The 24,908-nt window shown below is 39.9% G+C and overlaps 1 protein-coding gene across 3 annotated transcripts; it reads left to right on the top strand.

The window, feature by feature from the left end:
• The first annotated feature begins 100 nt into the window (after positions 1-100).
• Positions 101-24,315, top strand: LOC102096416 (protein NPAT). 3 transcript variants are annotated; one of them, XM_065048876.1, is made up of 18 exons: positions 101-265; positions 3,868-3,986; positions 5,492-5,552; positions 7,010-7,082; positions 7,559-7,599; positions 8,565-8,795; positions 9,275-9,356; positions 10,533-10,665; positions 11,166-11,257; positions 11,341-11,428; positions 13,118-13,214; positions 13,726-13,857; positions 14,628-16,319; positions 17,979-18,094; positions 18,187-18,295; positions 19,428-19,485; positions 20,971-22,123; positions 22,990-24,315. In XM_065048876.1, the coding sequence occupies exons 1-18, from the start codon at positions 229-231 to the stop codon at positions 23,065-23,067; spliced, it is 4,392 nt and encodes a 1,463-aa protein (XP_064904948.1). In that variant the 5' UTR covers positions 101-228; the 3' UTR covers positions 23,068-24,315. The 3 variants fall into 3 exon arrangements, with proteins under 3 accessions (XP_064904948.1, XP_064904958.1, XP_064904941.1); XM_065048886.1 differs by having other exon boundaries at positions 9,272-9,356; positions 13,726-13,851; XM_065048869.1 differs by having other exon boundaries at positions 9,272-9,356.
• Positions 24,316-24,908: the final 593 nt, after the last annotated feature.

The raw sequence follows: 24,908 nt of genomic DNA, 5'->3' as shown, positions 1-24,908 counted from the left end.
GAGCGGAGCAGAGCGGAGCGGAGCAGAGCGGAGCGGAGCGGAGCGGCGCGCACGTGCAGCCCCGGGCGGCCCTGGAAGCGGATGCGCGGGCGTGGCGGGTTCCGGCGGAAGGGGCGGACGCGGCGCTGGCCGGAGGAGTTTCCGCGCCTTCGCCTGGGTGGCGGGGTGCCGCGCTGCGCCGCCCGGAGCCGCGTCCCGCCGCCCCCCGCTCCCCGTTCCTCTCGGGCCATGCTGCTGCCGTCCGACGTGGCCCGGCTGGTGCTGGGTGAGTGAGTCCGTGAGGGCGCGGCGTGGTGTCCGGGAAGGGGGATGCGGCAGCCGCGCCCAGGGGGCTCTGCCGGGGATTGTCAGCCGCCGGCAGCGCCCTGGGCGCCGCGGGAGAGCCGGGCGGCTGCGCCCTTGACCCTCGACCGCGTCGCGCCCGTTCCCCCAGGCCGGGTTGTCACCGCCGAGGCGAATCCCGAGCCCCGTGGCCTCCGGGCCGTCTGCTCGCCTCCTCCGGGCCTGTCTCTAGCGGGCAGCGAACGCAGCTCGATCTTGAGGGAGTTTGGGGCCTCTGAAGCCGCCGCGGGCGCAGTGGAGCCCGGCGGGCCGGGCTGTGCCGCTCTCCGGCCGGTCTGGAACACGAGTTCTCCGGGAGCTCGCGGGAACGCGGCGGCGTCCGGTGTGCACCTGCGGACAGGCCTGGTGAAGGGGGTTCATAAAGTGCTTGATCGCAGGCGGGATCGACTGAGGGGTGACCTCACGCATGTTTACAAATATGTAAAGGGTGAGTGTCAGGAGGATGGAGCCAGGCTCTTCTCTGTGACAACCAATGGTAGGACAAAGGGCAATGGGTACAAACTGGAACACAGGAGGTTCCATTTAAATTTGAGAACAAACTTCTTCTCAGTGAGGGTGACAGACACTGGAACAGGCTGCCCAGGGGGGTTGTGGAGTCTCCTTCTCTGGAGACATTCAAAACCCGCCTGGACACCTTCCTGTGTAACCTCATCTAGGTGCTCTTCCTCCAGCAGGGGGTTTGGACTGGATGGTCTTTTGAGGTCCCTTCCAATCCCTGACATTCTGTGATTCTATGATTCTATTAATACAAGGATGATCCACAACACCAGAGGCAGCTGGGTTGAGGTTCAGCTGATCTTTCTTTTCCTCCCGGTTTCTGTCACTGTGAGTCTGGGTTTGCTCAGTGTCTGTGGAAGGCACAGAGTAAGTGTGTTCAGGACATCGACAGCAGGCAGTGATTTTTTTTTTTTTTACTTACTTCATTCTTTGGATTATTTGGATACTGCCAAAGATAAGAACAAATGGATGGTAATCAAAAATATGACCCACATATTCATGTCCCACACATAAGGATCTGTTGGCACAGGTGCCAAGATTCTCTGGCAGGCCGCATAGTGAGATTCTGTTTGCAGTTTTCCACAAGATTTTTAATCCAAAGCCTTTAAGTTTGAATCTTTTCTTCAGTGTTCCTTCAGCACAATTTATTTTTAAATACTACCTGCAATGTTTGTTGCTACTGTCTTGAGTAACACGCCTAGTAAGAGATGAATGTTTTTATTGTTGTGAAGTAATAGAGGATTTTTAGGAACTCCATGCATTGTAAAAGATTGAAAATCATTCAAGGGAGATCTCTCACTGTGCTTTTCTATAAAAAAATCAATTAAGTTACAAGTTGATGGGTAGAAAGCTTATCTTGCGTGCTTACCAGTGACTTGCAGATGTTCTGTACAATCTTGGTGATACTAAGCGTGATCCGTTCTGTCTTGTGTCTGTTGTGGCCCAGTGTGTGCAGCGTGTCTAGAAAACTTCTCAACAACCTAAGGTTGTAGAACCGGATATTCCTTGTTGCTATTTCTGCCTATAATAGGGATTCCTCTTCCATGAGGCATCTCTGAATTTGAGTGTATAAACAGGCTTCCTAGTGCCGCTCCTCTTCCATCTCTCTGTTTGGTTGTTGTTTTGGTTTTACTTTTGTGTGTGTATGCGTATGTTTGGGGTTTTTTGTTTTGTTTTCTCTAGATAAGTCTTTCTGGTGCTGTGAAGGTTTATGATTATTGGTTCAAGAAACAAAACTGAAATTATAAGATGAGCTCACCTATAGAAAAGTACATAAGAAGAAAGTTTATCTTTTTTTAATTAATATAAGAGTGAATGTGTACTATGAGTTGGACTTGTATCTCTACATTTCTTGAGACAGAACAAAATAGGAAAACATTCCTATTTCAGAAGGTCCTGTGCCTTTAAGTTGCTTTTGGCGATGTTAAAGATTGTGTCATTATACAGTATGTGCACAAGCAGTTCAGTTCAGTTGCATGGATTATCTTGATTCAGGCATTTTTAATCTTTGGAATGCTTTATTTTGCAGGAAATTGGTGTATGTGCTAGTAGGCGTTTGGTCATCCCTTGCAATACTGTAGTAGTAGGTTCAAGAAAGAAAAGTTGCAATTTTTTTACATAAACGTCTGGATGAGTTTGATTGTAAGAACAGCCATAGCAGCACAGATGAAAGCTCCACCGGCCCTAGTACCCCATCTCCCATCCTGGCCAACAGTGGATGGTACAGCAGATAGGAATAAGATTGGTGTATAGTTGCATTTCCCCAAAATACACTTTCAGCTTTCAGCAATTTGTGGTTTGAGAGTTTTCTAGCAAAATGTATTGGAAAAAATAACTAGGACAGCCCTTTCCTTTCCAAGGTGCCACTAATGTTTTCTGTCGGATAGCCCGGCTTGTACATCGTGATTAAACTCATGGTGGTTATTCCAACTTTGCTTATTTTTCAAGACCTGAACAAGGACTTATATGTCTGAAGTATTATCTGTTTTTTCCAGTTATACTCAGATCTGCTGAAGTGCATTTGTCTTCATGCAAACTCAAAGGCTCTGTTTTTCTATAGGTATTCCCGAACTGAGGTGGACCATTTTGGGGGTCCATTGAAACAGACAGGCTAATGTGTGTGTATATATATCTATCTAGCTATATATCCTCCTGCATTGCATACTTGGGCATGTTTTATCCTTTCTTTAAAATACTATATGTACAGTTCTGCTACAGGCAAGAAAGACATTTGTGGTTCTTTGTTCTAGAATCCTTCATTCAGATTGGTCTAATTCTGTCTTTTAATGTTTGGAGTATTTGAAGATTAAAGCAGGACTTAAAATATTTGCTGAGAAATGGAATTTCAGAAAACGAACGGAATTTTAGAAAAGTAAACTTTTTCAGTATATTTCCTGTTAAGGTAACTGGTCAGTCCTGGGGGGTGTGCAGAGCACAAGTTGCAGCCTGTACATCTATTAGAAATGGAAATTACAGTGAGTGGGGGGGAGCCTTTTTCTGTTGCTGATTTTTACTAAAAAAATTGGTATTGTACAATTTTATACACATTGTAACAGCTGCACAGGTTTTACCTGGTTTGAAACGGAGGATGTGTGGAGAGTTATTGTTACATAGCTGTGCATTTTGTTAAGAAAGTATTGTAGAATTCCATTTAATTATCAAACTAGGCTGTTCAGCCCATGTGAGAGTTAGTTTACCTCCTGAGCCAAGACTTTTGTGTTCTTGTCTGTACAATACTGTCTGTACTGAAGATCTATCAGGAGTCGTTCATATTGCCTCACTTTCAGCCTTGAATCGTTTGTAAATACAGTGTAATATCAATAATATTTCATGCTCTTTGTGGTTTTAACTATTAAATATTTTGCAAAATACATGTTCTTTCAAAATAACTTTGCTTTCTTTGTCTAACATAAGAATCTTTACCTGATTATTTCAATACTATATGCAGCTGGTTATGTTAATGCTTTGATAACTATTGAGCAGAAGTAATGAATGAAATAGTAAAATTTTCCATCTGATGTATTGCAGGGTATTTACAACAGGAAAAGCTCCTAGCTACCTGCCGTGAATTTATTTTGGAAAGCTCAGATTTGAAAGAATATGCAGAGCACTGTACAGAGGATGGGTTTATTCCAGCCTGCTTGCTGGTGAGTTTATATTTGCAAAACAGAAAGTTAAATTGTCTTTCAACCATGGAAAAGCAAATTGAGATTTCTCGGTGCAACAGTTACTTCTCAGATGCTGCTTAAAATGTTTAGTTAGATCGTCCGCTCTGGTTTGGGGTTGTTTTTCTTGGTTTTGGTTTGGCTTTTTTTGCGTCCTGTTGTATTAGCAGTTATTTGGTTTCTAGTATTTAATTTTAGTAAGAAACATTTGAGTGTAAAATATGCAAATTTGTTTCAACATATTAGGTTTAGTCTTTTTAGCTTTGAGGTTGATTTGTAGAAGGGTGTTGCAAGGGTTTTAATCGTTTTAGGGCTGCTCTTGTAATATATTGGAGATTGCTTTCCTATCCTAGGCATGACAGCAGTTAGTAGTGTTCCATTTTGAGTACATATTAAATATTTAGGTAAGGCACCTCAGCTTTATCTAAGGCTACTAAATTTTGTTGACAAAAACTGTGTTTCAGTTCAGCTTCCTCTTTGATCAGTGACATCTGCTTTGTCCCAGGTGAAATGTAGAACTTTTGGTGTGCAGTGTGTAGCTACATATGTAGACACTTGCACGTAGCTACCAGGTAATTAGATACTTTTAATTTTTAACATGTACAAAATGGGATTTTTAAAGTAGTATACAAATTACAGAGTTTAGATATTGCTGTGTATCAACATTTTAATATTGATATGTGCATTGTCTTCCTTCTTTTCCATTTCATTCTTTTCATCTGTACTTTGGGGGTAAGGAGTTTAGAACCAAGCTGTGGCCAGCAAAAGTTAGAAAAACCAAATGTACATACATTATTCAGATTCTTAAAGCTTTTAATTGTCGTCCTTTTCTCAGTAGAAGCTTTTTTCCATTTTTATGGAAAAGTTGTGATACAATAGTGTCTTAAGAAAAAATTCTCACTGCAGCTCAAAATACTTGCAATAAAGGGCTGTATTTGTCATACCTTGTAGAGTTTCCACTAGCAAACCAGACAAGAAGGTAAAACAAACGGTAGTGGTCACCTTAAAATCTTGATTCTCTTCATTTCACCTAAAATACAGAACAAGTAAATATGGTGTAAAAGTTCATTCTGTGTGACTGTTAAGAATTTTACTTTAGACAGAAGTTCTCTTCATATTTGCATTTTACAGCATGATGCCTTCCATGATGATACATACTCATTACTGTTACAGATATTAATCTTTTTTTTAATGTTTTTGTTCCATAATAACAAAGGTGAGTGAAGGTCATGCAGCTCTAATAGCTACACGAGTGTTGTGCAGTGAGATCAAGCATTTCAGATTTTGTGTTCATAATGACATTTTGTTCCATAGATTGCTCTCTACCTAGTTTGGGACAACTCAGCACCAGCAGCATAAAGTCCAGTTCCTTATGTTGAGGGTCAGCATGGTGTAGTCTTCTAAAGAACTGTTTAAATATAATATGGTATAGCAGACAAAGTGTAACTTATTAATGAAGATGCTAAGATCAGTATTTTTTTTTCCAGTCTCTATGTGGAAAAAACTTGACAACTATCCTTAATGAATATGTAGCCATGAAAACAAAAGGTAAGCCTTCAGAATGAGATTTTCTTTTATTTTTCTAATTGATTTGTTGTGAGCTCCTTGAGGAAGAGGTAATATATCCATCTGTATATAGACTTAGAACAATCTACAATCTGTGCTAGGAGTTGAAGGTTTCCATACTATGCAGACAACAGTCAATTAGATCAGTGTCTTGTGAGCAAAATTAATTTATGATCTTAGTTTGGGTTTGCCGGCATATATTTTCACTTAAAATTTAGGCAGAACTCCTAATGTAGTAAAACACAAAGATATGATAAAGTATGCAAAATGTCTGGGTTTATGCTTGTAAAATTACACTGTTTATGGTTTACACTATAAATAGGGGGGAGTGGTGCTGATCTCCACTCTCTGGTGACCAGTGATAAGACACATGGAAATGGAATGAAGCTGCATCAGAGGAAGTTCAGATTGGACATTAGGAAAAAGTTCTTCACAGCAGGGGTGGTTGGTCACTGGAACAGACTCTCCAGGTCCCGGCACCAACCCTGTCGGAGTACAAGGAGCGTCTGGACAACACTCTTTGTCATGTGGGTTAGTTTTAGGTAGTCCTGTGAGCAGTAGGGAGTTCGACTCGATGATCCTTATGAATCCCTTCCAACTTGAGATGTTCTGCGATTCTATGAAATAACCAGGAAGAATCCTATTGTGTGAAATGTTTTTTGTTTTTTTTTTAAAAAACTAATTACAATCATCTCAGAATAACTTTTTTTTTTGTATGAGTATTAGAGACAGGGAGCATTTCCTGGGTTTAACAGCAGTTACTGATTTTAGTGGTGCTTGGTTCTAAGATTTGCAATTTAAGACATATCATGTTTGGAACACTTCTGAATGTTTTATTCCTTTCACACTAGGTTTAATGGAAATGGTAAATAAGATGCAAACACAGTTTCTTCAAAATACTTTGTACTCGGCACCTTGAAAAACTTCAACACTTCAAAAACAAATGTTTCCATTTGTACTTTAATGTCCTGTGCTTCAAAAATACCAGGTGTTCTCACCTGTTTGGGTGACATCTTAAGGCCTGTCTGCCAGGTTACGATTTTCAAAAGCACACAAGTGACTTGGGAATATGAATACCGCTTCCAGAAGTGAGTTAGGTTAGGTTAGGTTAGCATGGGTTTGACCAGGAGTCAAGACAATGTGCAGATTCCACTAAGAATTATCATTGTGAATGTCGTTGCCTCAATTTCATTTAGGTTTCTAAAACTGAGAACTGCATCCATGATGAGTGTGTGTTCATATCAGTCAAAATTCTTAAATTAGGAGTTAGGGCTCTCTAATTAACAGAATACTAAGAAGGTGGCTGGACACTTAAAGTTGTATGATGTCTGAATCACCCCATAATAATTATTTTTGCTTGTGATTTTACTTTTTCTCATCATGTATCTGTTTTAGGCATCTAAAATGTTGGTTTGTTTATTTTTAATGATTTATTTTAGAAACAACAAATGAAGTTCCAGCAATGATGTCATCTCTGTGGAAGAAACTAGACTATACGCTTTCTCAGATCAGGTAATACAGCTTTGAAATCAATAAAGTAAAATTTCAGTCTTAATAAGAGTCAGTCTCTATGTTGAGCAACTCCCCTTATCGTTGTGTGAGAATGGTTTTACACTCTCTTGCCTCTGAGAGGTGGTGAAAAAGAGGTATGTGGGAGTTGATAGGTGAGTAAACATTTCAAGATTTTAAAGCAGGACTAGGGGATAAGGAGGGCATTAGTGTATGTGGCCTTCATGTAATAAAACCATATAGTATGACTCATTTAGAGTCTGATACCATTGTGGTTAGTTGGTCAAAAATGTAACAAGCATCATTTGGAGGATCTGTGACTGTGGTTTGAAAAAATAACAATCAGTAGATGGAAGCTTTCTGAAGTCATGTGTGGTTGGGACCACACCAACATTAACCACATAACAGATACTGTCACACTGTGTAGCTGAGTGTTTCCCTTATGCTCCTTTATTTATGTCTCCTGCTTTATTTTTTAGGAGCATGCAGAATTCCACAGGATTTTCTGCTAATCAAAGGAGTAAGTAACGGAGCCAATTCCATGGGCTCTATGTTCAAATCACCTGTTTTGGCAAAAAATGGGGGAATGCTGCAGCGATCAGTAAAGCATCCTTACTCTCAAAGTGTTGTCAAGTCTCTTGTGCAGTGTTTTTTTCAGCATGTCTGTTGTCTTCAGTGGGGTCTGTGGGTTACTGTAATGATCAAGAAAGGAAAATAAGAAAAGCTGAGCTTATTACAAGGGGCTTAAATTCTCTACATAGTACTTTCTTCTCTGTTGAAAACTTTTTAGACGTTTACACAGTTAAAATATTTAAAAGCTGGTGCTTCAGTGCTGAAGCTGTTGATTTAATATAAAAATTTATCACCATCTCGGAACAATTATTTTGTATGCATACAAACATATATTTAAGCCAAATATGAAAGGATACTTGTTCTATCTAGAATTGTTTCTTTCATTACAGAAACTGCCAAATGAACTCTCAAAAAAGAAAACTTATTTTACTTAAAAATAATTTTTTTTCTCTGTAGGACTTCCAAGTAAAGTGTGTGAGAAGAGAGAATGTGAAATATAGGTAGCGATTGTTCTTGGATCTGAGATTCACTATATCGGGTGGTGTTCTGTTATTTAAATTTCAGATTTAGTCTGATAAATAAATTTGAACTCTTACATTGGTTTAGCTGTTTCAGTTAAAGTCAATTATATGAGGGGTATATTACATAATTAAATATAATATTTTTATGATTCCTGTAAATATTGAAACAGTGATACAAGCATGGTTACAATGTCCATGTAAGTTGTCTATACGTCTTGAATTATTTTGGCTCAAACCTGTAACACAGAAGACTTAACTTTTTGAGTTTCACTAATTAGTTCTTGAAGAACAAAAAAGTTTCAATGGAGCATCTTTAATTAGATCTTGGAAAATCAGCAACCTTTTAACATTCCTTTATCGTATATTTTCATCGTGTCTTTATTATCTCCAGCACGTACAAGGAGTGGAATTGTAGAAATGAAGAGACAGAGGATGCTTCAGCAGTCAGCTCCCGCAAACCCGGGATTGTTGTCAGTAGCCCATCAGTCAGGGCCACAGAATTCCTCTCCTGTTGTTTCCTCTCAAGTTATTCACAGACCAGCGGTAAATCCAAGCGTGTCACAGACAAGACTGAATACGTTGTTTGTGCACCCATCACAAACCCAAGAAAGCAAGATCACCAGTAAGTTGCACCCATTTTAAACCTTTTTTAAGACGAAAAAAATCTATGGATATAGATGGAAGTTTTCTAAGAACAAGGCTAATCATCTTCCACCAAAAAAGTTCCAGAAAATTCATGCTCTGCTGCCATAGCTCTCCAGACTGGCTTGGAGTGCTCAAAAGAAAAATGGCTCTTCCATACTTGCTTGCTAATGTGAGTTCAGAGATCAGAAGTGCATTATTTTGTTGTTGTTCTGTCCTGGGTTCTCACCTAAAACAATTGCTTTAGAAAATAGGGATGATCCACATCAAGTGGATGTTTTTCTCAGGGTGTATTTAAACAGAATGGTTCTCATTTTTGTGATAATACCGAAGTATTTTATATGAATTTCCAGGAATTGATTGGAACATTACAAGTGGTATGTAGATTTCTGTAGTGCTTTAACGATGTCATTGGAAAAGCTACTGGCATCATGATCTGGTTTTTTCTTTATAAAGCAGGAGATTTCATACACATTCAAGTTCCAGCATCACAAGAACGAAAGTTTCATTCAAACTTGCTTTCTCCAGGAAGACGAAAAAGGTAAACAGTTTTTTGTTTGGTTTTGGTTGGTTTGTTTTTGTTTGTTTTTAAGATTGTTTAGCGTTTGTGCAGTGTCCTAACCTCTAGTGTAAATTTTCTTAGATGGTAGAGTGTTTCAACACATTTAAGATCCACTGAGAGTGGCCAGTGCGTGACGTTTCACAAAGAAAGGGAAAGTCAAGAGAACATCACATTAGACTGAGAGGAGTCTAGTTGTGCTTCTTTATTCCATGTAGCTGGTCTTCACATTATTCCAGTGTTAGACATAATTTTGGAGCCTGAGATTTAGTATTCCTGTTAAAATATCCTTATCAGTTATGAAAATTCTCAATATTGATATGTGTGTCTTGCCTGTTTTTAACTTAGAAAAAACTATTGGCTTCAGTAAATTTTATCAGCAAAAAATTTTATATTGTACTGAAAGTGGTGTGAAAAACTGTTCTTTTACTAGTTTTGCATTTTTTATTCTTTGATTCTAACATCCCTTTGTTTTTAGTGAGTTGACTGGTCTCTTTGTGTTCCGTTTGTTGTCTTTATCCCTGAACTAAATCCCAGTCACTGGTTTTGTTTATAATTTTTCCAGATCCTTACTCATTTATACCTTTTCCAAGTCATCTATTCCTGCATGATTTTTTTTGTATATAAGTGATTTTATTGCCACTACTGACTGATGGTTTCAGAAGAGCCTACACTGTGATTTCGTATAAAAACTTTCCATTTTCTATTCAGCATCTGAATTCTTATGCAACCTAATGTTTGTTTGCTTCTTTGGCAACAGCTGCTCCTTGCAAGATCTTTATTTTCAGTGGTGATGCTCAAATCTTTTTCTTGAGTAGCAGTTAATGAGAACCTGTACCACCAGTTAAAGTAACATGTGCTGGGCAGGGGAAAATATTGAATAGTCAGCATGGAATTCAATTTACCACTGTCCTGTTTACCCACAGTTTGTACATTTGTTTGTAACCTCTATGAATTGAGACACAATATATGCATATGACATAATATAACAGGTATTCATATCAGATTTTATTGTATTTCCAGTATGTAGTTAATTTTCTGTTGATTAAAATATTTCGTTTGTTAAGAAGGAAGAGAAACACTTGATTTACTAACCATGAAGTGTATTGTTTGCTATGTTCTCACAAAATACATCATAAATTTCCTGCAATGTTTCAGTGAATCTCAGAAGAGGAAAAGCATCGCAACCTCTGGACCTCTTTCAGCAACTAGAAGTTCTCAAGACCCTGAGGAAGTAATAATAGAAAAAGAAAGTGAGCCGCTGGAAGAATTCATAGATGGTAACTTCCCAGTGAGTATATATTTATGGAAGGTATTTACATTGAAGAAACACATTCAGACTATGGAGAACTAGTCTTTTACATCTTGTTTGTCTTGGGTATTATAGAAATTGACTTTAGAAGATAAATGTATTGTTTTGTATTTGAACTAGCTCTTGTGTGTACTGAACTAGTTAGGATGGCATGGCTATGTAGAGGGTTTTTTTCCTTGATTTATTGGCTTTGCTAAGATGCCTGAAAGCTGTCAGAATACAGTAATTTTTTAGATAATAGAAATCAGAAAGCACAATAAACCTTGCAATATTTTAGGCGAATAGAAATACAGGACTGTTTTGGGATGATTTTCATAGGAGTGTCATCCAGTCACAAATCGGCTGTCTCTCTTTTATAAAGCGTGTTCTCTGTGTTTAATTGACTTTTTTTTTTTTTTAGCAGTAAGTAGGAAATTCATGCTCTTTTTCTAGTGATGATGAAAATAGAAACCTGACCACTTTAATACCGTGTTTTGCAGCAACTGGTTATTGAAAATGCCAGAGAAAAAATCTTGAGCAACAAATCTCTTCAGGAGAAGCTTGCTGAGAACATTAACAAAATCCTGGGCAGGTACTAAAAGGAACCGCTAAACTTGATACGTATTCTTATTTCATTTATTTTTGAGTTCTGAACTAATGACTAATGTGTTCCAGTGATGGCAATGTCACTCAGGCCCCTAAACAGACAGACAGTGGTCCCACAGAACAGGAGACTTCGATTGATGAAATCCTTGGACTTCAGGTAGGTGGGGGTTATCCTGTTTATGTTTTTGGAAGACCAGGCACGTGAGAATAATGATATTTGAGATTACTCTCTTCTTCTTTCCTTTTATTTGTTTGTTTTACCGTACAGCTAAGTCTGTCTAACAGTAGCTGCTGCCCAGAGGCGGTTCCACAGCTTCCCTTGCACAGGCATTCACTCTGATCTTGTGTGGTGCTGGGCAGGCTAGAGGAGCTCAACTGACAGGATACTGGTATTTTGCTGGGGTTAATTTTGAGCCAGTTTAGCACTCTGAATTCATTCCCTCTGCCTGTACAAGATGGCATAAGCAAGTGGCAGGATCAGAAGCCAAGGGAGGAGGATGGTCTCCGGCGGTGTTCAGCTGTTACCCACAGTCACCAGCTGCCTGCTTATCACTGCGTCTTCAGTACCAGTGATCAGGTACCATCTTCTGACTGGGGAGCTGATCGTTAGCCTTGTAAAAGAAAAAGGAATTTAAAATACCTTGTGAACTTCAAACATGTTTAGTCTGATCTGATTTTCTGATTTGCTGTAAGATAAACTTGGATTGTCTAGTACAGCAAGAGAAATTGTCTTTGGAGCCTAAATAAGGATGCTTTTTCTTAAATTTTAATATTGTCTTGCTTTGGGAGGAAATGTATATTCTGCTTCTACAACCTAAACTTTGAGTGTACTCCCTTCATTCTCATACAACCCTTGAGCTGGCAATCACAGAGTTATAAAGGGGACTTAATGAGGGAATGATAATCTTCATGGTCCTTAAAAAAGCTAGGAGAGTAGAGGCAGTTACCTGTTTATGAAGTGGAGGTGTCTGTTTCTTAAAAGCTGTTATTCTGTCATTTGGTATCTTTTTAAAGTCAGTTTTTGTCAAAATACAGAGTGAAAAAGCTGTGTTCTACATTTCTGAGCAGAACAAAATCAAAGCACTTTCTTGGTTTGGTCAGAGTAGCTGAGACAAAATAATCAAGCAACTCAGGTGTGATATCCACCCTTACAACCACAATATCAAAAGTCATAGAGTGCTTAGGGGATCTCCAGGAAGTCAGGAGAAACTTTATATTTGAACACTTGAATATGTTCTGAATGTCCTCCTAATTTTCTTCCTGGGCTGCTACAAAACAAGTCAGCTTGAATAGGGAACCTTAAAGCAGTGTCCTCTGTAGCCGTGCCTTCCAACTGCCTTCCACAGAAAAGTAGTTGGAAGTTATATTATAGAACATGTAATGGGTAAATGAAATAAAACTTCCCTTGGCTTAGCATTGTCTTCTGGATATATGCAAAACCAGGAAATAAGAGCTAATTTGGGGATTTTTTTTTGCCAGTGGTTGGCTAGTTCAGGCTCACAGCATTCATACCATCTGCATGAGCCGCCAGTGTAGCCTGAGATTTAGGCCTTCTAACCACTGCTGGTTGTCATGTAGAGAATAGTCCAATATGCATGTGCAGGGTGTAATGTCTGACAAAGATGTTTGGGTTTTGGGGGACTTTATTTCATAAATTGCAATCACTCGTATTTTTTTAACAGCCGTTAAATTTGTGGCAGAAATGTTTCCAGCATTAGTCTTTATGTTTCTGTGCTGAGCAGAAGTAATAGAACTAAAAACAATCTGAAGATAAAACTACTCATGTCTTTATTTGAAGTTGTCGAAGTAACTGTCTAACAGTTCTGTATGTCTTGTCTTTTCTCAGGGTGAAATTCATATGTCAGAAGAGGCCATACAGGACATTCTACAACAGACAGAATCAGATCCAGCTTTTCAGGCACTCTTCGACTTGTTTGATTATGGTAGGGCGTGTTATTCTCGGTTGTGCCGTTACTGTAAAGCATCAGTTTTCCTAAGTATTGCTTGAAGAGGCAAGGGTAGTTGAGCTGGCCTCTTTTGCAGGAGACATGGGCTGTGCATCTGTGTCCCTCAGTTCAGAACTAGATTTTTATATACAATTATACATGACTATAAAGCACGGGATTTTCTTGTAGCTGAAATTCTGGTTTTGTGCTGGGTCAGCGATGGTTTTATTGCTGTCATTTTAGACTCTTCTGGTCTAAAGGTTGATGGTCCATGCTTGTTTTTCTTTACTGTTGTAAATTTTTTCTATTTATCTGATCAGGGATATCCTCACATAAAATATAAGGACATTTTTATGCTATTTTTGGATTTGTAATGAATATAGAAAAACGGTTATTTTAGTTTAGGATGGCATTTGTTGAATTTGAAATCTCCATGCTTCATTTAAAATGTAATAATGGCTTTTGTGTGTAAAATAACATATTTAATAATTCTTTATTTTGAAAATAGGAAAGAGCAAGGTAAACAAGAACTTACCTGCTGGTATTTCTGGTCAGAATGGAGTAGAAAATGCAATCCTGGTGGAGGAGGATAACCTGGAAACTCTTGGAAGTTCTTTAGGAACGGAAGAAACTAGTAGGTGTATGTGTTGCTTTTTGTGTTTGTTTGGTTTCTTTACAACCTCTTCTCCTCTGTTCACTTCTCCATATGAAAATATTTTCAGACAATTTGCACATTTCAAAATCTTTCTATTTTCAATGGTAAAATCCAATCTGACATTTGCATTGCATGAATATGTGGATACACCTAGTCTTTTAGAAAGTTTCGGTCTATAAATTTAACAGTAGCCCATCAGCGTACTTAGAAGGTATACCTTATAAGCTCCTAAATGAAACCAGGATATCTGCAAAACGGTTTTCTCTTTCAAAACAGAGATGCTTTGCAGTATTCATTGTGGAACACATCAAGAAAGATAATGTATTGTATCTAACAGTTAAATCTTTTCTCTCTGTTGTGTAATGTATTGGTTAATTAATACATAAAGAGTCTTATGCTGGACGAAAGGTACGTTTAGTCTGTCTACCCTGTTCTTGACAGTAGTGAAAGTATACGAGAAATAAACCCAAGAGGTCTTTATCCTGAGATGTTTTTTGTGCTTCTGGAAGTCTGGTGTAGTGACTTGAGCCGTTATCATATTAACACTTACTATTTATGTACAACTGATTTGCCAGATTGCCTAATGTATATAATCTAGCCCTGTGTTTCATATACTTTCCACTCAGCTTGAAAGTAAGGATGAGTAGCATTATCCTCACTTAGTTTCATGTGGAAGTTTTCCACTGAACTGATAAGTTACTTCCAAAATGCTGTGTCTGTTCTAGTAATTATGGAGCCAATTCTCTATTTTACAGGTGATAGTTCTAGAGAATCGCTGTCCTGTAAGGGTTTCCCGTTAGGAGAAGCATCGGGTGCCTTGAAGACCAGCATTACTGATGACATGGCTAAGAAAAATGCAACCAACGAACAGTTGCATGGACATAGCAGACCAAGGAAGCAGACTGAAGTACTTGAAACCGTTACCCCTGAACAGATGGGAGAGCTTGAAATCGCTTTTGACTCTGTGACTGGTTTGACGGCACCGAACCAGAGACAGAGCCCTGGTGGTGAATGTAACGAGCACTGCGGAGATTCTTACGATAAAAAAGAGGCGTCTGTGTTAGTGTCTGACACTGAAAGAGCTGTGGAAATTGCACAAGACTCACTAAATCAGAGTGCTCGAAGTACTCCTAATCTAGAATATGTTCATTCTGGTAGTCAGCGGATTTCTTTGATTCCATTGGCAGAAGGTACTAGAGCCAGTGAAAACAAAACACATTCTGGAAATAAATGCCAATTATCACCGAATACATCATTATCTGAAAACACACTCACTAAAAGCCCTTCTGATGGGAGCCCTGGCCACAGTGTACTGCTGAGAAAAAACAATTCTTCGATTTCTAGCCCATCAGCAGATGCAGGAAAAGAACAGGCTGTAACAACTGGTACAGCTGCCATAGCTGGTGTTTTACCAGGGAGCTGCAGCTCCCGCTCTCCCCATCAGGAACAGGGAGCACAGTCGGACTGTGCTGCCAGGCCCGCAGGGAAGGTTTCAGATCTGGTCAAAACAGAGCTGCAGCTTCAGGTTGTTGATACTTCTAACAAACCTTATTCAAATGATCAGCATACACTTGATAAGCCTTCTAAGACAGATTTTAACCTCCCTTCAGCATTGTCAAACTCAGAGGGAACACAAGGGGAAATGCAAGAGCCTTCATCTTCTACAAAAGTAGATGCTGATAATATGTATTTCTCTTCTGGTGATGGTGCGTGTACAGCAATTTCTGTAGTATCCCCTGAAAATAATCTTACTACATCTGAAATATGCCACTCTCCTCCCCCACAAACTGCATCCCCAACAGAGGAGTCAGGTACTGAGGCCAAGAGCATCAGCGGTGTATCTTCTAGTAGTCAACCGATGGATGTTGATCCTTCCAATATAATGTCCCTCAAGATCATCATCAGCGATGATCCATTCATTTCATCAGACACAGAGTTAAATAATGCTGTTTCCAGTATCACAGGAGAAAATTTGCCAACTATAATATTGTCTTCTCCAGCCAAATCCCCAGCCAAAAGTGCAGGCCTGTCCAAATGCCTCATGTCAGAAGATGTGGAAAAAAATGTGGATGCGGCTTTGGCGGAGCAGAATCTTCTTGTGCTTAGACCTAAGGATCCTGTGGTCGCCACAGTTAACGCTCAGAACGAAGACTGTGCCGCTTTTGCAGTTGCTGATAAAACTAATCTCTCCAAGGAAGGGGGATTTATACAGTTAATGCCAGCCACCAGCACAGCTTTTGGCAATTCCAACAACCTTTATATAGCCACATGTGTGACCGACCCAGCTGCCTTGGGCACAGCTGTGACACCGTCAAATGTGGTTGTATTGCCTGGCAATTCTATGCCGCTTGCTGCCCAGGCTCCAGCTGTGCAGCAGTTACGGACTCCTCCTAGATCCAGCAGTGCATTTGCAGCAAACCAGACTGTCTCCCCAAATTTCCCACAAGGTAATCCCATTATTTGAAAATGTGTTGTTTATATAGCTGCTTTTTTTATTTTTTGGTAAGTACATTAAAAGTAAACTGATCTTTTTTTTTAAACACTGCCCTATCTGCCCCTTGAAACCAGCCAGGAGTTTTGTGGTTTTTGAGTATATTAGTTGCTACTGAAAATGGAATAAAAATCATCAAGAGTCATTGAGCAGGCTGCTTTGGAAAACATAGTCTCGTATGTCAGAAGCCTAAATATATGATTTTAGCAGTGCTAATTCAGGAGGCATATTTTGGCTTATAATACAAAAGATCTGTTGTTTCAGCTAAATTAAGCAATTAGTTTGTTTTAATAATATTCCTGTTATGAATAGAATGCTTTGTGTTATAGGAACCTATATGTAGTTTAGGTAACTGGCTGGATGTAGATACCCCTTCCAAAATTACTTCCTTGGTTTGTTTTGGTACTAGTCTACATTTAGACAAATTTAAAAGTGTAGCATTATTTTTTTCCATTATACAGAATCTCTGCTGGCGCAAGCATTTTTATTACTACAGTGATCAAATTTTAAGTGCTTTTTGAAATGTTAAGCCTGACTATAAGCTGGTTCTAATCAACACTTTTCGGTTTCTTTCCAAAACTAAAAACTTGTCACAGTTATCCTTGAATTTGTGTGCGTAGTCGTTTCACCGTGGTCAGACAGAGGTTGGCACAGCAGAACATGCGGGATCTTGGTGTCCTGGCCTTTCTGTCAGGATGATTTCTTTATGCGACTGTTGTCTTGGGCTTTTTTCACAGGGAAGGAAACAGAAGTTTGCCCGTTCTTCTGCATTTGCTATTTTTCCTGGTGGTGCTCATGTAACTGAAGAACTGCGTGCAATCAGTTTTTCTTTCACTTTTTCATATTTTTTTTTCACTTTTCAGTTAATGTTCTCTAATAGTTTCCTTTCTTTGCAATTTCTGTATATCTCGCAGCCACTCTTACCCCCCGTTAACATAACTAATGTAAAACAGCTATTTTAACAATGATTTAAATAGTTAAGTAGCAAACTGGCTTAAATTAGTTTCTTTATGTTTTATTTTAACAGCTGGTCTCAAAACCACAAATTAACTGAAGTCTTTGTGTTCTACATTTAAACCTCCTATGAGCCAGGAATGTACATTAGATACCTACATACAGACAAAACTAACCTTTCCGATTTGTTGTGTGCTTATAAGGGGAAAGGGTTACGGGTGCAATGGAAGAAAAAATTCCACTAACAGCTTTTGAGTGTGCTAATTGTAGGGAATAGGATGCAAATAGTAGTTAGTATTTGTTAAGCAGCAAAGTCAGCTATTTAATGTTACTTTTTCTGGGGTTTTTTTATAAATTAATTTAAAGTTCAAGCCTTAACATAGGTATGTTATACTTCAAGCTTAATTGTGAACCGTTTCTTAAAAAGCAAAGCAGACTTTAACTAAAGAATCCAAGTTAAACTAAAAATAATGGCTACTTACCCAGTTTTCTAGTAGCGACATATAGTTAGGGTGATGTTTTTTATAAAAAAAAAAACTAAAACACAGAGCTTTTCTTGCCATAGGTTTGACCAGCCATAATGTTAAGAAATCCTGACTTCAAGCTTTTCTTTCACTGCAGTTTTCTGGTTTCTATATGATTTCAACACTTTGTTTTTTAGGTTCTGCCATTATAATCGCATCTCCAGTGCAACCTGTTTTGCAAGGAATGGTGGGAATGATCCCTCTCTCGGTAGTAGGACAAAATGGAAATACTTTCTCAGCACCTGCCCGCCAGGTAGCGCATCCAAATAAACCTTATCAAAATTAAAGCTGAAGCGATAAGGGGCCTTTTGGTAAATTCTAACGGAATATTGCAATTCTTCCAAGGTTCTCCATATGCCTGTGGCTAATCCGGTGTGCAACAGAAGTGTCCCGAAGCTTCCCATCCCTCCCAAATCACAAAAGATTCCTGGAGCAAGAAACAAGACTAATACAGGTACCCACTGGCATTCTGGAGAGGGGCAGAAGAAAAGTGAGGGTTCTAAATGCATGTTGGTTCTGAGTGATAAAGTCTTGTAAATACTAGTGCTCCTCTGCCAGGTAGCTGCTGGGACGGCTTTGAGAGAGGCCTGTAGCCAATTAGTAACTGTATTTGCTCAATTTACAAAGAAGACTCCCAGCGTATTAAATAATTCCAGATTTGGGGTCAAGCTTATTTTGGAAATTTAATGTTTCAAGGCTCTAATGCAGTTAAAGTACCTTTCTTTTTATTTCTTGTTATTTGTTATCTTATTGGTTGTAACTACAGTTTACTGCTGCCGTCAAATGAAGCCACATGGAAATACAGAAGTTATTACAAGAGTCAGCATTTCTAAAAATTTATCAAGGAAAATATATAATAGAAGTATTGCATGTTTATACAAAGAATGCTCTCTTTCTGTTTCTTATTTCAGGTATATACTTCTGTATGTTTATTTAGACTTCTTTAAATAGTAAATTGAAACAAGACTGGAATTACATTAATTTCTCAGTATTGGGAGGGAGTAAAGAAAAAATAATTGAACATATTGATTGAGTTATAAGGGTAACTTGTGCATTAGGCTGTCTACCTCTTTTAAAAAAAGAGTAGTCTTACACATAAAAATGAAAGCAGAATGAAGTTGCAAATTAAGAAAAAAGCTGGGATGGTGTAGGTAGTCTGCATGCTGGTTTGCTGACAGATAACTTGAGAGTTCCCTGTGGTTATTTTGCTTCTATTAATACTTGGAAATCCCTGTGTGCATTTGCAAGTCCAGCTTAATTGGTTTTGTCTTGCCAGGCCTATGTATTATCTAAGTGTAGACAGCAAAAAAGCTTCGGTTGTACTTAGTTGGTGACCTTTGCTAATCTGTTAATCTGTAAATCTGAAAATTATGGCAAAGTTTTGTTACTGGGTTTTTCTGCGATTCTCTGTCAGGTGAAATGTCATAGAATCATTTAGGTTGGAAAAGAGCCTTAAGATCATCAAGTCCAACCATAAACTTAGTGCTGCCAAGTCCACCTCTAAACCATCTCCTGAAGTGCCACACCTACAGATGACATTTTACTAGCGGTGAGATGATTTATTAATGCTTCATCTGTTGTTTCAGGAAAACTGGTACCAAGTGTAGCTGAGCCTTTGAACCACACGAATTCTCGAACACAAAGGTCAGTAGTGCTCGGTATCCAAACTTTTTCCTGCCGTGAATTTCTTCGTCCTGTGTTGACTGGGAGGAAGACAGACTTTTTTTAATGGTGACATAAGCAATACGTTTCTTTGTGCACCATCCCCCCCGACTGTCTGCTAGGAGGATTGGTGCCAATGTGTGTTAGTGCTGCTACCGTGATGTTATTAATGCTAGAATTCTGCTGTTACTGTTCCTCTGTGAATTTTGTGTGGCTTTGTGTTTATTTACACCCATCTCAATTATCAAATAAATATTGTTTGAGTGGAGTCCAAGCTACCGGAAATTACGTGTTACATTTAGTGAAAGATTTTGATGACTAGCCCCTTTTGGATATAATTTAATTTCTAATCAGGACAGGTTCTAGTCTTCTGTTAGGCAAGCGAGAGAGAAGGAAGCAGGGCTTTGGTGGTAACTCTTTATTATTAATGGACTTGGGAAACAAAAGGATGTTGGAATGAGCAAGAGTGTAGAAAAAGATAAGGTGTTCTGTTTAAATATTAGAGGTGAAAACATTCTTTTATTGTAAAAGTACACTTTAAAAAACCCCTACCTATCCAGAACTCAGGTAAAATATTGGAAAAGTGGAGGAAAACAGGAACAATAAAGTCAACTTATTAAAAAAATAACCCAATGTATACCAAGGTATACAGCATACAGGCATGTAAAAATTTGTGATTCTTAAGAAGCCACAGAAGCAAGATTTGGGATAATGTCATCTTGAAAATTCAGCTTTGTGTTAATTTTTAGTCAGTCTCTAGGCATATGTTTTGCATAGCAAAGAGAGCAGAATTCCTACCCTCTGTCTCTTCTCAAACAAACTGCTACAGCCCACACCAGCTTTACCACCCAGAATGTTCTGGCATCTGTGGAGCCGATTCAGCTCCAAGGGCGGCCAGAGCCAGAACCAGAATTCGGGTGGACTGTGCTGTCATGAACGTGCTCAGGTTCTTTTTGAATCAGACAAACTACCAGTGTCCACAAATATCCCAGGGTAAAAAGTTCCCAAGCTCGATTACATGCGGTCTCCAAACCTCCTGGCTTTGTTTTGAACCTGGTAGTAGTTTTACTTGATGCCCCTAGTTCTTCCACTGCAGGATACAGTGAATAGTTTCCTTCTGGTTGTTGTTTATTTGTTTGGTTTTGTTGTTTTTTTTCCCCAGAGCTCTGTTGCATTTCCCCTCAGTCATCTCTCTTGCCAGGCTGAAGAGCCCCAGTCTACCTCATTGTTCTTTGTACAGACCCTGTTTCATACCTTTTTGTCATTCTTTTTGGCCTTCTCTGAAGCTTTCTGCAGTTGTCATCCCTTGCTCTTGATCTTTGCACATTGATAAACTACTTACATATAGAGAATGGAGAGAGCTTTAAAGGGGTGTTCTGAGGGGTGGGTGAGGACTTCGAGCCAGCCAAAATAAACTTGTGCAATAAGAACAAGTATTTTGCTGAAGTATTTTCATCTCATTTTCAGGACTGGAAATTCGGACAAGCTTAGCACTGCAGAAGTAGCAAGGAAGGTAGAGGAGAACTTACCTGTAGCACCAGTAGAGAGCACAAGCTCAAATTCAAGACAAAGTGAAAGTCACAGGAGAGTCCTTTGCTTTGATAACGTCCTACCTGTTGCAGGAGGAAACGCCCACATTCAAACGACTAAGAGTTCATCCCAAAAAGAAAGAAATGAAAACGCTTCATTTGCTGCTGACTCTGCATCATCCTCTAAGGCACAGTCAGCAAAGAGAGAGAAGGATAAAACGTTGCCCAGAATTCTGTGTAAGCCAGAAGTTGGCAGCAACAGAAGCGCATCTGCCAAGGAGCCGCAGCCCGAGCGGAAGGTGGCAGCTGCAGGGCTTCCACCGGATCCCTTCCACAAGACTACCGCAAATAAAGAGAATGAATTACGGAGAGATAGTGAGGAAAAGCAGAAGAACCAGGACACGGCCAAACTCTCAAATGGCCAGCAAAGCGTTAGCTTGTGGAATGAGAAGGCAGTTGCTTCAGTGCCAGAGCTGAACAAAAAGCAAGGGGCGCTGTCAAACGGGACTAGCAAATCTTCCGTGTCTGGTTCTTTGTCTTCAAAGGAGCCAAAGCGAGAACCAGCTAAAGGTTCCAACCAAGGCCTTTGCCTGTCAAGTCCGTTCACTAAACAGTGCGTGGAAATGCTGCAAGACATTCAGTGGCACAGCCCAACTAGTAAAACAGTTGAAAACGGAGAGTTGCCAGTACCCCGTACGCCGTCTGGAGTCGGGGACAGGCACACGGAGGATACTACAGACAGCGTACGGACACCGACCTGTCGGCGCTTCAGCGAGGACAGCGCGACCCCCAGAGTGATGGTGCCCCCTGCCACGCCAGACCTGCCCGCCTGCAGCCCGGCCAGCGAGACGGGCAGCGAGAACAGCGTCAGCATGGCTGCGCACACCCTCATGATCCTGTCACGGGCGGCCATCGCCAGGACTAGCGCCGCAACGCCCCTCAAGGACAACATGCAACAGTTCAGGTCTTTACGGAGCACGGTAAAGAAAAGGAAACTGGAGGACTTGAACGAGGGCGAGAGAAATTCTCGTTCTGCAAATAGGAAAGACCTTCAAAGCTCTCCAACACAATCAAAAAAGAAGAAAATAAAGGCAAGTCAAGCATTAACTTTTAATTTAAAATGCTAAATATGTATTACATGTGCATACGTTATTTATAAGGGGATAGTTCAGAGCTGCTAATCCAAATTCCTGACATCCTGCTCATATTTGTCAGTTTTACTAACCTTGCCTCTTGAGCCTGCTGTGAGCTATCGGTGTTGTTAAGATTAGCACAGTCTTCAGACACACACAAGTAACTCCTGCTGACTCTGCACTTATCTATGAAAACCAAATTACTTCTCGAAACATGAATGAGTTTCTAAATGTGAACTTCAGTATATATTTCTAGATTGAATGTAAGAATTAGGCCAAACTCAAACTAGGTCTTAGTAAAATTCAGCCTGTTCCTGCCTCCTCATTTCCCAGCAGACAAGGAATTCACATTTTGTGCATTCCCAGTCTCTCAGTCTACAGCACCAGGCCTTTGGGGTGGGGATTTGATTTAATGGCAAGTAGCCAAGGTGTGAGATGTGGAAAGGTGATGTATGTAAATAATCAAAAAGGAGACACAGTGCAACTGTCATTCAGCACACCTAGGGTTCTTTGTAACTAAAAATAATTTATGAGTGCAATATCATAGCTGAAGAATGCTCAGTTACTCGCACTGCACACGTGCGAAGGGCTGCGAGGCCACGCGGGGCTGAACTCCGGCTGTGACTCTGCTGTGGGTGCTGCTTGGCTGCTCCTGGCCCCCAGCCCCGCTGTTCGTACCCTGGGGGTACACGCAGCACCTCGGTGTCTGGTTTTTGGGTGAGCTTTGTGCAGTTTGTCTGTAAGGGAGATGGGAGGATGAGGATGAAAGGAATGCCTACAGACTCTGCGGTATTTAACACAGCTCTTCTTTTCCTCTCCCACAGAAAAAGAAGCTGCCAAATTCTTTTCCAGCAGGAATGGATGTGGACAAGTTCCTGTTGTCTTTGCATTACGATGAATGAAAAAGTTGTTGAACGGTGACTGTCTGAAGCTGAGTATTGTTGTGCTGAGGTTTTGCATGGGAAGAGAAGTTAATTCTGAGGAGTGAGTTGCACTTTCAGTGCACTGAATTTTCACTTTATAGCAAAATCATGCTGTTTCTGAAGCAGGTTGCTAAGTGTAAATATCATTAAGTTGGTATATGTTTATTTTTTAAAAAGCACTTGCGTAATATAGAGCCTTTTAATTTGCAAAATTGTAAATTTGTATAAATGTAATGTAAGAAAAGTTGTATGTTTCCTGTTAGACCACGTTGTCTGTGTTCTGCTGCGTTCTCTCCTTCCCCCTCTGAACCGCTGTAGCCGATCGCTGCCACGGGGTGAGTCTGGCGGCGTTGGAAGTTCACTGCTGTGGGACGGGGCAGCCAGCCCGGCCGCTTGCCTTGTCTTGTTCAGTCCCAAAGGGACTCGGTCGTTGGCTGTAATGGGCTCATACTAACGCGCTCTCCTCTCATTGCCGTCAAACCCACGATGTGAGGCTTTGAAAGAGTTAATTACACGTGAGGCCAGTAAAACCTCCAGTGGTATTTCTCATCCGATGAAGCTTTTCCCAACCAGTCATGCAGATAGGAACTTGAACTTGTCTCCATCTCATCTCTTTACTGGATTTGCTACAGGGGATGTAATTTGTTATTTGAATGCAAAAGCTGCTTTCAAGCCACGTACTTGGCTGCGGGTTCCCCCCCTGTCCATACCGTGGTACGAATACTGACACTGTAGCAAAAGCCAGACCAGAATTTCAGCGTGTTCTGTTGCAATCGTCAGTTCTTTCACGGTCATTTGTACTGTTGAGAAAGCATTTGTTAATGTCACTCATGCTTTTAGTCAGACATGGAAAAATTTGCATCTCGTCTTTCTGTTTAATGTTGAATTTTCATAGCTGCTGTAGGAAATCTCTTCAAAACAGGTACAGGAAAAGCTCAGCCTCTATCTGCGTAAAAATGAGCATGGGTGAAAATTACCACGCCAAGCCTTGCTCCAGTACTGCAGAACCTTCTCTACTGGTCTTTCCTCTGTTTTCAAATTGTTGAGGTCTTAAAAGTGCAAGGGTTTTTTAAGAGATCTGTACAGCAACAGGGCAATGTTTCAGATAGTTTATGAGGATTCCTAAGGAACAAATATTATGCAGTAGATGTTTATATTAAACCCATCCAATAACTAAATACTGCATAGCATTTACAGCTTGAATAAATATTTTTGGTTTAATAAGAAGTTGTGTGTCTTCCTTAATATTTTGTAAGTCCACTAAGCAGCCTTGCGGACACTGTATGTTAAAGTCATGTTGATCAGTCATTTTTTGACGAGAGTTCACTATCAAATACTGTTCTAATAGCAGCAATTGTCAGAATGGCAAAAACAATTGTTTCTGCTACATGGTGGTATTTCATGCTTAATAGCATTCTGTCTGTTGATACATGGTATTTTTATATGTGCTATTTTTAAATACATGATTTGCTATTTATTTGAGACATGGTGTAGCTCTTCCAGGGGACAGCTGAAATCCACCATTGTCTTTCAGTTCAGGTGATGTGGTACTACTGAAGATGCAAATTATCAGTTCACTTACTTAGGCTTTCAAAGGAGAAAGCATCTTCAGTTCCAGGCTGCTGGCACATGATAAATAATTTTTAGAAGAACAGGTGGGAGAGCACGAGGGGAGGGTTTTCATAGTGTTTTCCCCCACTGTTCCTTTGCTACCTCTACAAGTACGGTCCTTCCCAGGAGAAGCAGATCCCACTACATCCCAGTCAAAAGTTAAGTGTTTGATGTTTTTCACTTGTGAACAGGGTGAGATTGGAAATAGG

The sequence above is a fragment of the Columba livia genome, chromosome 1 (assembly GCF_036013475.1).
Source record: "Columba livia isolate bColLiv1 breed racing homer chromosome 1, bColLiv1.pat.W.v2, whole genome shotgun sequence".
Taxonomy (NCBI): Eukaryota; Metazoa; Chordata; class Aves; order Columbiformes; family Columbidae; genus Columba; species Columba livia.
This window is presented reverse-complemented; position numbering and strand designations above follow the sequence as displayed.

Bases quoted from the DNA above. Each gene is read 5' to 3' on its own strand.
- LOC102096416 (XM_065048869.1), top strand. From the start codon at position 229: ATGCTGCTGCCGTCCGACGTGGCCCGGCTGGTGCTGG. The intron at 9,357-10,532 runs GTAAACAGTTTT...GCAATGTTTCAG, and splicing joins TCTCCAGGAAGACGAAAAAG to TGAATCTCAGAAGAGGAAAA. The intron at 18,296-19,427 runs GTACCCACTGGC...CTGTTGTTTCAG, and splicing joins AAGAAACAAGACTAATACAG to GAAAACTGGTACCAAGTGTA.